This window comes from Hippocampus bargibanti, linkage group LG14 (genome assembly GCF_051943395.1).
Source record: "Hippocampus bargibanti isolate YZ-2025 linkage group LG14, ASM5194339v1, whole genome shotgun sequence".
Lineage (NCBI taxonomy): Eukaryota > Metazoa > Chordata > Actinopteri > Syngnathiformes > Syngnathidae > Hippocampus > Hippocampus bargibanti.
This window is the reverse complement of record NC_142747.1, coordinates 9044287-9058710: the sequence shown is the minus strand read 5'-3', so window position 1 is coordinate 9058710 and position 14424 is coordinate 9044287. Positions and strand designations below refer to the sequence as shown.

The 14424-nt window shown below is 42.6% G+C and overlaps 1 protein-coding gene across 3 annotated transcripts in view; it reads right to left on the bottom strand.

Annotated features, from left to right (window-relative positions):
* The window catches only part of kcnab1a (potassium voltage-gated channel subfamily A regulatory beta subunit 1a), a 33209-nt gene that overhangs the window by 10891 nt on the left and 7894 nt on the right, over positions 1–14424 (bottom strand). Inside the window, exon 1 of one of the 3 annotated variants that reach the window (XM_089013669.1) lies at positions 6759–7623. The exons of the other annotated variants lie outside the window; for them this stretch is intronic. Coding sequence (XP_088869795.1) covers positions 6759–6967 — 209 coding nt within the window. The 5' untranslated portion in view covers positions 6968–7623. Of the gene's footprint in view, positions 1–6758; positions 7624–14424 lie in introns of those variants that run through there. 3 annotated transcript variants of the gene reach the window in all.

The window sequence follows — 14424 nt, the reverse complement described above, 5'->3', positions numbered from 1 at the left end:
TCCTTTCTTGGGTGCCTAGCAGGTGTTGATCTAATGTGCTCATTAAATTGTCAAAGAACGGACGTGAATAAGGCCTTAATGAGGCCATGCAAAAATGTGCTCACAAATCTCTGGCGACATCTTTACCTCTTTTGCCTTTCTCCACTTTTGCTGATCTTTTATCCCAAAAGTCTCACAACCCTCATTGTCTCATTGATGTCCAAAGATCAAGGCAGGAGAAAGGATGAAGCAAGGAAGGAGCTGTAATTGCAGGGAGGCTAAAGGGGGTCTTGAAATAGGAAGGGGGTTGTTCAATAAAGCTACAATTAGAAATGTGTGAGAGTATGTCATCAAGCAGATGTATACCGGTACGCTCTCTTAATCACATATTTTGTCCGAGGGGAAAATGATAGGAGGCAGAGGAAAATTGTGGCAAGCAGACGGAGAAAATGAAAATGTAGGGTGTTCATATATATACAGTAAAGTCTCGTTATATCGATATTCAAGGGAGTCCGAAAAAATATCGATATAACCGGGACTATCGATATATCCGACCCTGTTTGCAAGTAATTTTCTCCGTGCGTGCATAGAAATAGTATCGATATAACCGGGACTATCGATATATCCGATATCGATATAACGAGACTTTACTGTATATATATTCAATCAATTCACTGAACTCAGATGAGTTAAGAAAAAAAGTATCAATGTCAAAAGCAATGCAGGAAAGTGGGTGTGCAGGTCAAACCTCTCCTTAAAGATTTACTTTGGCCTTGGCCCGAATCAGGATGGGAAGAAAGTGGTGAGAAAGCAGATCAGTCTTGGTGGAGTTTGACAATTAGCTGAGGGAGTCCCCTGGCACACGGGCTGATTGAATAGCTGCCCATATATCTCATCCCAGCTCTCAATCACTTTCTCTTATCTTGCTCCACTCACTGACTCTAATGCCACACATATCGTACTTGTCAATTTCCTTTTCATTTAGGCTGCGGGATATGTGTGCGTGCGTGTGTGTGCGTGTGTGTGCGTGTTAATGTTCCCACACAAAAGCAGCTTCTAAAAGATGACATGATCACCTAACCGAGCTAAAGTCAAAATAACACATTCTCACTCGGTAATTTTATTCATTTCTCAACACCACATTTCTACAGCCCGAACCTCAAATCCACAGCATTTAAACCACCAACAAACCTCCGCTAGGACACACAATCACACATATGAGAAAAACCCACTCAACTGAAAGCTGCTCACTCGCAGCTTTTTCTGTCATTCTCATCTCCATGGCGACAGAAAGTCAATTACATGGCCTTCATATGGTTACACAAACACAGCCAGTCCCTTTTTCTCTCACATAGCTTGGCAAATGATTCGCTAAGACATCACTAAAAACATATAATTTACAAGGCTTCTGTCGTATGTTCATCGATTTGAGATCTTTCTCGTGTTGGAGCATACTCTGCAAGAAGACTTTTGGGAATTTTGCAAGGCAGTTCTGAAATTCTTTTCTTTGAAGGTGTTGCATCCCATGTGCCTATGGGGTTACATATTTAAAAGCCAAGGAGCTCAAGATAGCATTTTTAAAAAAATTCTCAGGATGAATCGAACAGTGTTACAAACGTAAAATTAACAAAGCTAAAAATCGTTGAATACAGTTCGAAAGAAAGAAAGAGATATCAGCATGGCATTGGGACCATGTATGCACACATATAAACACCTTTGTCTTCATTTACAGTACGCAACATGTGAGCAATTTTCAAGTGGGACATGTTTCATTTCACTTTACTTACACACGTACATGCAGTAGAGCTTAAATCTGGATGTTTGCATCCTTTCATTTCAAACATCTAATTAATTCCCCATCACGCCATCCATCAGCAGATTGACAACCCTCGAAGAATGCAGACTGAAATAGATACAAGGTTAACGTGCGTGCAGTCTCCTTCCTCTGGGATGATGTTTGCCAGCAGATCAAAGCAAACTCACGTCAACTTACATTACAACGCCACAAAAAAAATGCGACTCTCTGATGTCTCTCATTTCTTTCCCACGTTGAAAAGGATTGGAGCAGACATACTACACAAAGAGGTCCTGTGAAACCACCGCACATCAGCATCGTAGAGTATGAATATGCTTAATCCGGCTAAGCCTACGGTGCCGTTTGCAGAATCCAGTGATACAAAATGAATTGTGCACGGAAGAAATTTGTTTACAAGAAAAAGCACTAAGTAAAGATGTGTTTTCCTTGTAAACGACCCAATCCATTCCGCGACCAGACTTGAAAGCAAAATTATGTGATTATTTGAAAACCACAACCTGTTATTTTTTTAATACTGTAGATAGTTTGATGAAGCTGAGATGAGTTCAATTCATGTGATTCACACCCACTGGGGTAATATGGCAATCGGCGCGAGTAAAACTTCTGCCATCAAGTGTGTTCATTGCCGACATGGAGTTAAGAGAATACAGAGCGGTATCAATACTCGTCCACCATGTTTCATTGCCACCTCAAGGTGTTGTGAGATGGATTGTGAAACCCTCAATCCCACTTAAATACAACTGTTGCGCACCTTGGTAATGGCGTCCACCTCCTACGCATTTTACTCACTGGACTGAGAGGAAAGGGGCACTTATAAGATTTGTCCGCTGACTGCCCCTTATAACAGGCTGTTGGTGGTAGCCGAAAGGGGAAAACGACTCTGGAGATATATTATTAAAGAGAAAACCTTGAAATAGCATTAAAATAGCAAAGGGGGTGTTTTAACAACATGGCCTAGATCGCTCAGAGGTAAATCGCACAAATACACATAGAGAAACAACCAAATATCTATTATACGACACCCAGGTGCATTTTGTTTCTCTGCAAATGTGTCAAAATGTCCCAAAAACATTTAGGTTAACGGATAGACGGCAACATTTGAATTTACCACATTTTCCAGTGTATAAGGTGTACTAGAGTATTGGATTTGTATTGGATATGCCTTTATTAGTCTCACAGTGGAGAAATTTACATTTCACAGCAGCAAAGTGATGAAAGGAATGAAAGTAGAAAAACGAAATACATGAGCTGCTGGAAAGGCAGCCACTCTCGCGGCGCCGTCTTGAAGTCAAAAGAACAAAAAAAAAACTAAATAACAAATAATATGACAGCATAGAGACAATATGACAAAACAAAGACACAGAGCGACATTCATTCTTCAGGACTTGCTGTACCCTCTTTGTGATGACATGAAACAGTTCTAGATGAAAGAGGAGAGGATCAAAGCGTCTTTCCACCAGTGGATCAGGGACATCATGGTGGAATGTGCATGTCAACTACAAGCTAAATGTTGAAAGCAAACATGCAGCTGTAGCATCCATTGACGAAAAGAGATTGTCTCACATCTCCTGTTCCACATAAATCTGCTTCAATTCCAAGCCGCAACAGTTCCACATACGCATCGGCGCTCTGCGCTGACGCTCCTTTCTTCTTATTGCGGGTTCCTCAAGCCATGCATCCATCCAGCCGCAGACTGTCCAACGGCACTGACCTTTCCGCTAAACAAAGCGCGGGCTGTGAAGATGCTGCCCATTACAGGCGCAAAAAAGCACAATGGCCCCTTTGGTGTCCAGCGATGACAGTCGAATGGCTCCGACATTCCTCCCTTTCAAAAACAGTACTGGCATATTCATGCTGCCGAAAAGGCGCAACCGCTCAGCACAGTCTCCTCCTTGATGAATGTCGTGGTCAAAAATGCTGAAAAACAATCTGTATCCGTTCCACACGATGCACAACAACACAAAGTGACAAAAGAAAACACAAAACAAGACAAAAACAACCAAAAAAAGCAAGGCTCATGAGAGCACTTGCTGAGGCTGCCTACTCGGGCGCCATCTTGGACTTCTTTGAGGCATTCCCCAGTGTGGGTGGATTTTTTAAAACTTTTTTCCATACATAAGGCGCACCAGACTATAAGGTGCACCTCAATGATTAAAAAAAGTTTTCAAAATCCACCCATCCATCCATTTTCCGTAGCGCTTATTCCTCATTAGGGTCGCGAGGGGCGCTGGAGCATATCCCAGCTGTCTTCGGGCACGAGGCGGTGGACACCATGAATTGGTTGCCAGCCAATCGCAGGGCACACCGTTTTCAACATATAATATATAAATCTATCACAGTTTTCCAAATAAAAGGCATCACACCACATAAAAAGGTGATTCATTAGAGCCTGTGGTTATGCACTGTTTATTCTGCTGCTCCCTGGACTCTCTGGAGGAGCTGGCAACAGAGGACGCTAGCTAAACTAAAAGCTGTGATTGACACCCCTTCCTAAACCTTCCTGCCTACCCTAACAGCACTAGGTAGCTCCTTCAGCCAGAGAATGTTACACCCGCGCTGCAAGAGGGAGAACTACCTCCGCTCGTTCCTACTGACTGCTGTCAGGCCTCTTAATAATCACACGTGAAAAAAGACCTGGGCTCTTGCATTGTAAATAGCACAGCCACCTTATGTTCACTCAATATTGTTACATATATCAAATACGCTTTTTTTTACTTGCACAATATACAGTTCTTTTCACTAAACATGTTTGTGCAGTTAGACATTTCAGTCTTCTGACATTTCTATGATGCATAAAATACTTTATTATCTTTCTCTCCCCCCCACCACCACCCCTTTCAATTTTGCTGCTGTAGATTGCAAATTTCCCCATTGTGGGACTATTAGAAAATTAAGGTTTTTGGGTGCACATTATACACCGGAAAATAGGTACTCAATTTACAGCGCATGTAGACTACTTAAAATGGGATATGAGACATTATATTTGTTTGATAGGTTCCTTCATAGATAGTTACACACACGCACACACACGCACGCACACACACACACACACACACACACACACACACACACACACACACACACACACAATGCACGGACATGCACACACAAACACACGACACACGCGCACATGCACACACACACGCACACACACACACACACAGACACACACACAAACATGCACACTCACACATTTTTATGTTTTCTGGGGACCACTTTTTGGCTCAGGCTCATCACTTATGGGGACCAAAATTCAGCTATAAAATCCAGGATGCACATACTGACTTGGTCATCTTACATGCCTTTAAATATAAGAATTTATGACGTCACACACATAGACACACACGCACACACACACACACACACACACACACACACACACACACACACACACACACACACACACACACACACACACACAGAAGTTCAGGTGAAGATTAAATCGGCCCGCCATACAAGATTCTCATCTTGAGACCTCAAAAGTCAAAGACGTAAGTTGGCAGAAGTCAAATCGGATTCAGACATTCGGCCCACACTGCAGATCTGTGTCATCAAACCACAGCAAAAGGTGTGTAGGTGTGTTGTCGATGCGTGGGAGAGAAGCAGAAGCCCTATTCCATTCATGGCCCTTGAAAGCAGGCGGAACAACAGCGTGTTGGTGAGGAAAGACGAAAAGAGACAGAAGGGGAGAGGAAAAAAGTAGCTCACTAATGACAACCATCAGGTATCGAATCTGATGCGTCTATTCATAGACCTTGTCATGTTTCTTAAGAAATCAACGTTAGATCTGAAAATATCCTGTTAAATGCAGGATGCCAAAAATTGGGTTATTGTTGCATTCCTTTTTTTCTACACTCAGCCATGAAAGTTACCTTACTGAATTGAATATGTTATATACTGTTAGGTGCGCAAGACTTCGTAAATGTCATACAAAGTCTGGACATTTGTGTTTGGTCAATCATTTTCAAGGAACATTTGCGCCTCGATTACTCGCAGAGTGAGACGTGTAATCATTGAAGCCATACCGATGATTACAGCGTTCGCGCATGAGTAACTTGCTGTCCCGCAGCGAGGTGTGGCAATTACATTAGAACTCTTCATCATATCACAGAAATAACTGATCGCTGTTCAACGTTTGCGAAAAGTAAACACATGACTGCCTCAGATTTTAGTCATCACTTTCACCATCAAAAAGATTTTAACTCGTACCATTAGCAAATTTATTTGGGAATTGAATATATGATGCAGACGGCCATTCCCGAATTAGTTTGGGTTTTGTTTTTTCATGTTAGCATGCCAATAAAGCGCTGGCCAGGCCTCTGGAAATGTATTTTCTTTTCCACAAAGGGGAAACATTTACCTTTTTTCCATGTTAGCGCTTTGTTCCAGCTTCAGCTGTTGTTAAAGCGCGATATTAACCAATATGTATGTATGGCAGTGTATTTTGGACAGCCACCCTCGTTTCAAGATCATATAACTCCAGAACCATATAACTTTGGAATTAACTTTTTTTTCTGATGAAAGAAAAGAGTCTAAGGTTTCTAACGTTATATTGAATGTTTATGTAGTCTTAAAACTCAATATTCTGTGGGACTTAGAATTTGAGGGACAATGAAAAAAACCCTGGCAATGGAGTGGACAAATTTTTGCACATCTGGCAGTGAATGACTTAAGAAGGCACAAATGCACATTTCATAACTTTTTCTTTTCTGTCTCTCAAGTTTTTTTAAGCTAAGAACAGAGTGACTTTGCCAAATAGTGAGCCCATACTTATCTCAACTGCTTTGATTTTCTCTTAGTTTGTTGGATAGATCATTTAAAAATAGTTCTCCAAATCAATGTTCAGCTCAACATAAGAGGTTACAACCTTTATGTGAAAGTTAGTTTCTTCAGAAATGCCTCCAAAACAACAAACAAACTAGACAAAGTATTCAAGTAAAAGCGAATACACCCACAGACACACCTGTACTTCATTCCCGTGTGTTTCCCCGTGGACTCCTTGAGTGAGATGTGGCGTGGAGTGAAGGAGCCAAAGCTGCGAGCGATGATGGCCACCGTGCGGAATTTTGCCTTTGCTTGGTTGACCACACTCGGGCTGGTGGCGTTCTGCTTGCTATGGTCCCCATTACCTCTCTTCAGGTTGTGGTCCGTGCAGGCAATGGACACCTGCATGACTGATCTTCCGGCAAGGAGAAGGGCCTGGGGCTCAATGGGTGAGATCAGGATGAATTGCGTCTTCTTGTGGAAAAGTCTGAATGTTCGGGTTCAAGTTTTGCAGGAGACAGATGGAATCTTCGTTTGCCGCTTCTCTGTGAGCATTGTGGCGTTCTATGAAGCAATATCAAGCTTTGGCTGTCTGCTAATGCTCTTCTATCAAGTCTTTCTTTGTCAAAGGATAACCAATGAAATGGTCAGTCATCAAAAGCCTTGAAGACACTTCTTTTTTTAAGTTGCTGACTTAGCAATTTGTGAGTTATCCTCTCTTTGCCAGTGTGATGCCTCTTAAAGCCACGTCCAGCTGCAGAATGACAATCAGAGGCGCTGGAGGGGGAGCGATGGAAGCAGAGAGAGAGAGAGAGAGAGAGAGAGAGAGAGGGAGAGACAGAGAGAGAGAAAGGCAGAGAGGGACAGAGGGAAAGATGCTGCACGACGGAGAAACAAGATGTGCGAGAGTGGAGGAGGGAGAGGAGGGTCGGAGTACAAACGAGGGAACAAGATGGGGGAGGGGGTCACGCTGCAGTCCTGCCAGCAATGTAACGTTCCGAGGTGCCATCAGCACTTTTACAGTCCAGTTTTTTTTCTGGTTCCTCACTTTGGATCTTCAATAGGGGGCTCACTGTCGGCAGCCTCACTCCCCAACGTTCCCACAACCCGAGCCTGAGTCGGTTCCACTTTGAGCCGTTCCTCTCGTTCTTGTTTTCCTCAGCGGCTTCGGTCGACAGCACAGAGTATTGGGTTACAGCGCCCACCACCCACTCCTTTTCTCTCTCTTCTCTTTAGCTCCTGCACCTGTCTCACTCACGAAGAGTGAGAACTTTCCTCCACTGTCTCACAGCCTTTGAACAATCATCATCATTTTTGGAGGGGGTGTTGTTTTATGGCTGATAGGAGGCATATCAAGACACATACACTTAGCTTCATTCTTATTTGCTGCCTTTCCTTGCACTTTAAAAAAAACACGAATCTCAATGTGGGCACTCGTGGAATTATGCTCTCCCTCTCCCACAGAAATGAGAACCTAAAAAGTGCTGAGTGGTGTCTGAATGCTTCCCGACTTGCGCTGCGCTGGGTGGAATACATCTCCGCACATCGCTAACAAAGCAAAACAGCAACACATTGAGGTCAGGGTGGTTTATAACCCCGCAAATCTGGCACACACGACACCCACACTAGTAAAATTCCACTACCCAATGACACAAACAACTGGAAACAAATCCACATTTGGTGTACATCTTAACCTCATATGGGCATTTTTATCAGCAAAAGTCATATATGCAGTTTTACTGTTCTGATTCCATCCAACCATTTATACCAAATACTATCTAGAGGGCAGGGGGTTGGTATTCAGAGTGGACAATGCTGTAATTTTAAAAGTGAAATGCATTTAGAGCCAAAATGTACCTCATTCATGTGTTTCAGGGGTGCTGGAATGTATGCGCATGTATTGCCAGATAAGACAACAGAGGCATATTATGGTGATGAGTATTTGCCTTGGGACGTCTTGAAGCTTTGGTCCCGTGTTTGGAGTGTGCATCATTTCCTGCTCCATCTCCCAACTCAGCGTGTTATTCAGGCAAAGCACAGTGAGCTTGAGAATGATTGTAAATTGTACAGTGACCCTTCAGTGAGCTGCGTAATTGGCTGTAATAGGCTCTTTTCATATAGAGGCCGCAAAGTGAGAAGTTCATAAATATAAGAAGTGGAAAAAGCAAGGCAATTATTTATATAGTGCAGGTGCCGTATTTGACTCTCTTGAGTGGAAAGAAAGCTGAAAAAAGCCCTTGGAGGGGGGAAAATGGACTCCTCAGCATGAAATTGAAGTTTCTCTATGGCCCCAAAATTATCCCATGCTTGGCATCAACATTAACCTTTATTATCAAACCCCATTGATTCTAAACACAACTTGATGGTTCTTAATCTTGTTGGAGGCACCGAACACCACCAGTTTCATATGCTCATTCAGCGAACCCTTCTTCCAATGACTGTGCCTACTAACTGCAGACTAGACTGAGGGGTGGACCTCTGTGGCGGAAGATCCACCGAACCCCTGAGACCGACTCGCCAAACCCCAGGTTAAGAACCACTGGATTAGATGGATGAATGGATGGATGGGTTGATTGATTAGATGGACGTATATATATACAGTAAAGTCTCGTTATATCGATATTCAAGGGAATCCGAAAAAATATCGATATAACCGGGACTATCGATATATCCGATATCTATATAACGAGACTTTACTGTGTATATATATATATATATATATATTAGCTTGTGCAAAAATTGTGTGACTCACGGTAGCTTTATGAGTGGGTCTACATGTGCTCTGCTTTCCCACATTTTTTATAAATATGGTCTCGTTGTGGATTTCAATCAACACAATGCACGATTTTTCTATGATCTCTAAACTTGCGGGATTTGTGACTCAATCCCTGACGTAATCGTTCTTATCTTGGACCATGAAGCCTAATGAGAACATACTCCTACGCTGCGGTTTAAGAGTCTTCAGATTAGGACACTTGACACTGAAGAGTGGCAACAAGTACAAAAAAAGGATCATAATTGCATTGCTATGGAAACTGTATGAAAGTGTGGGGGGGCAGGAGAATGCTGTTGAGTAGTATACACTGTGTTGTAAATTGTACATCAACGAGGGGTGTGCATGTGGTATGCACGCTTCCTCCAAATAGACCTGAAGGGAAAACGATGGAGGGTTTGTTTACTAGTGATAAGAACATAACTCAGAACAACGAAATCCAATCGCCCCGCCTCCGACACACACACACATACACACACAAACACACAGATTATTTTTCTTGACGGCAGTCTGGAAGGACAACAAACTAAAGCCTGCATATCTTCTTTTCCTTTCGGATTTTCCCTTCAGGGGTCGCCACAGCGAATCAGCATCCTAAGCTTCAGAGGGTAGATTCGCATGTTTATTTTGGCCAAGCTTTTACGTTGGATGCCCTTCCTGACACAACCCTCTGTATTTATCCGGGCTTGTGTCCGGCACAATAAGACACTGCCTTGTGTTCCCTTGTGGCTACACAACAAGCAACTCTTTGAACTGAACAGGTATTGCTAAAGTCTGCATATACAGTATGGAAGAACAAACATGGAGGAAGCTGTCTGAGCAAAATGACTCAAAAACAAACAAGTATTCTCGGAAAAATAGCCACACCACCTCCAGGGAGCACAAATATGTTCAGTGGAAGAGAATAAAAAGGAGGAAATGCCGTTTTATTACAGTAAAGTCTCGTTATATCGATATTCAAGGGAGTCCGAAAAAATATCGATATAACCGGGACTATCGATATATCCGACCCTGTTTGCATGTAATTTTCTCTGTGCGTGCATAGAAATAGTATCGATATAACCGGGACTATCGATATATCCGATATCGATATAACGAGACTTTACTGTATATAGTTTGAACGGATATTGCAATTCCTTCTTTTGACCTAAAAGATCTTTCAATCCACAGACCACCAGAGCACACCTGCCACATTTTAAATAGTTCCCCTTTCAAACAATTCCTCTCCCGCAGCAGACACAGAGGACCAAACAGATGCTTCATCTTGAGTTGACATTCCATGACTGGCAATCAATAGTAGCACTGACAAAGCAGTGCTTATAGGCAAGACACCGAACAACCCTGGACGAGGAGATGCCGGTGAGAATAAAATAGAGGGTCTACAGGGTTTGTATCTGTTGCAGTGTTAATTTTAGATCCACCTCTAAAATGAATAATAAAAAGGGAAAAGGTCCACTAGACCACCTGTTCAATCCCTGACACGCTCGTCTGCTCACACTGGCATGCAAAGACTCAGACATCAAAGCTCGTCTGTCCATCGAGGCCACGGCTCCCTCTAACGGCGAGTCTGCAGCGATACTCGCTTGGGGTTTCAATGTCCTCACTGAGCACATCCGCATTCAAAGTGCTGGTGGGTGCTATCCATTTCTGCCGTCTGACAATCTTAATGGCATCACTTGCCATAAATGAGACATTTGCCCTTATCTTATTGATCCCGTGTCCAATTATTGGCAGGAACCTGTGAAAGTTGTTTGCCAAAATCTGCAGCATACAGTGTCACCTTGAAGATAAGTTTTAATATTTCAAGCAAGCAAAGTGTGTGTGTGTGTGTGTGCACTCACACTTTTTTCAAGCCACAATGTCGCTGGTATAGAGGAGCAATAAGTTATCCTCACATGACCACTGAAAACTTCTAACCAATGTGGTTCTCTCCCTTTTTAGAGGTACCGAACCCAACCAGTTCATATGCACATTCGCGGGAACCCCCCCACCCCCCCCCCCCCCCCCCCCCCCCCCCCCCCCCCCCCCCCCCCCCAATGACACAAACGAGAGCCAAATATTTCAGAAGATCTTCTTGGATCAACAACCCGACACATTTTACTTAGGGTACTTCGGCTATGAGATGTTTGGAATAGAGATCACCCGATGCCGAGTTATTGCATGTTATTGTCGTGATAACATTTGGAAACCGGCAGTGTTACAGTTTTGATGACAGAGCAAACAATAGGATTGGATTGGATTAGCCTTTATTAGTCTCACATTTGAGACATTTACATTTCACAGCAGCAAATTTATGGAAGGAAGAGGAAAGGGAAGGAAGAAGTAGAAAACAAAATACAGGAGCTGCTGGAAACGCAACCACTCGTGCGGCGCCATCTTGAAGTCAAAACAACAACAAAAACTAACTAACAAAATATTATGACAACACAGAGACACAGTCATTCAATCTTAAGCACTTTCTGCACCCTCTTTGTTGTATGAAGCAGTTCTAGATGAAAGAGGAGAGGATCAAAGTGTCTTATATTAATAATAATAATAATAATAATAATAATAATAATAATAATAATAATAATAAATTTAATTTCTAAGCGGCTTTCAAAACTCTCAAGGACACTTTACAGTCAAAGGATAAGGACCTTTTTGTGCGTGTGTGTGTGTGTGTGTGTGCGTGCGTGCGTGCGTGCGTGCGTGCGTGTGTGTGTGTGAGCGAGTGAGCAGCGGCAGCCATTCGCTCTAGCGTTCACTCTAACCGGTAACACAGCAGCAAAGTTATCCATTTTTACAGATGAAAAGTAACCGCATGGTATTCACCAGTGGATCAGGTATGTCATGGTGAAATCTGCATGTCTGCTACAAGCTAAATGTTGAAAGCAAACATGAAGCTGTAGCATCCATTGATGAAAGAGATTGTCTCACATCTCCTGTCCCACGTAAATCTGCTTAAATTCCAAGCCGCGACAGTTCCACATACGCATCAGCGCTCTGTGCTGATGCTCCTTCTCATCGAGGGCTCCTCAAGCCATGCATCCATCCAGCCGCAGACTGTCCAACAGCACCGACCTTCCGCTTAACAAAGCGGGGCTGTGTAAATGCTGTCCATTACAGGCGCAAAAAAAGCACAATAGCCCCAGAGCTATTGGAACACTATAAAAGGATTTGAATTATAAAATTGAGTTCTAAATGTTCAGATGACAGTTTACAGAAAGAAAAGCAACAGACGGACCGACTGTAATGACATGATTACTGTCACCTTCACACCCTGGTCTGTCGGCACAGTTCACTTAATCTGAAGGACTGACAAACATCCAGACTGTCACCACACTCATACACACACATGCATCTGTACAAATTGTACACATGACATTTGCTTTCTAATGTCATCTATGTCACCGGCCAAACTAACTTTTCCAATAATATCACATTCATGTGATGAAGCCATGTCAGCATCTTGATTGAATTGCTGTCCACTTTAATTTGGCATGTGTGATTAAAGTTAAGCTCAAGGCATTAATTTAAGCAGCTATTAGCGTTTTGGGTAAAAGCGGATGTACTATCTTTGTGCAGCTGTTTAATTAATTCGCATCCCTTTTTTTTGGTCTGTCATTTCACCGTGACATGGGGGAAGGCTGAATGCTGAGCGGGATTTAAAATAAAATAACACTGGTCAGCATAATAAATAAATAAATAAATAGCTAAATAAACAAATAACGTAATTAATGAATACATAAACAAATAGATTAATGAATAAATAAGCAAACGCATAATGAGATGAATAAATAAACGATTGATTGAATAAATAAATAGATACAAAAACAGATAGAGAAATAAATAAATATGTACCATCAGTGTTCTGTAAAGTTGATATGAATCACCACAATAACAGAGAAGCCTTTGAGGCATCCAGCTGCTTTGTTATATTGCTGTACATACATTGCGACCAAGGAAATAAACACACCCACCCACACACGTACACACACACACACACACACACACACACACACACACACACACACACACACACACACACACACACACACACACACACACACACACACACACACACACACACTCTGTCTCTCTCTTGAATGCAGATATGCCAACATCTCGGGGCGAAGTGCTAACAGGGCATGGCCATATGAGCTTTTAAAGCCAGGTCGACCCAAAAAGGATACAGCTTGGCAGCACTCCCTCCCCCCATCCCCTTTCTGTGATGGAGGGCTTTGCTGTCTCATAGTCTCATTTCTTCTGCATTAACAGAACGGTCGACTCAAACAAGGTTATGTTATTTTTGCTCTCATTGATAGTTGGTCAAATATGTCTGAAGAATGTACAAAGAAACAATTGGTCGGACTAACATGAGCTTGTGGAAAAATTGTTGAGATGTTTTAAAGTCTCATTCATGAATGAATCGTTGATCCCTTATGCCCCAATGATGATCAATCAATTGTTCTTGTGGCACGATGGTCATTGCATAATCTAGCATGCCATTTAAAAATAGGCTTGTGGGTCTATAGATTGGTTGAGTGGAAGACTGCATCCATCCATTGATTTTCCACAAAGCTTATCTGTCACATTTTGGTTTGCACCCAACGAGTGGCACTTCAGGGCCCTGCCTGCAGCTGCACAGATGTTGGTCATTTTAATCCTGGCATGACCATTCAGTGTCGAGTCATTGCTTGTTTCACCATGTCAGGTTTGTTTCGTCTTGTCATGATTTACTCATAGTTTTGTTTGCTACTTTGGACTTTTTTTGGTTGTTTCAGATTTTGTTCCGGCTGACTTAATATAATTTGTTAAATACACCCTGCTCCTCCCTCCTGCATGATTTTTTTGGGGGGTCCACCACTGCCGCCACCTTGCAAATCGTGACATTATCCCCATCAGAATTTCGGGTGACCCGAAATCTGTCCCAACTGAATCTCTTCACACTCACCGACACATTTCAGGACCACAGTCAGAACATGCAAGCAGCATACGTGAAAGCCCGAGTCGGAATTCAAACCTGAAATTGCAGGAGGATGTGCCAAACCACTCCAGCAGCAAAAAATGCTCACCACCCGCCCCCATCCCTCCATACTAAAACTTATCGCCT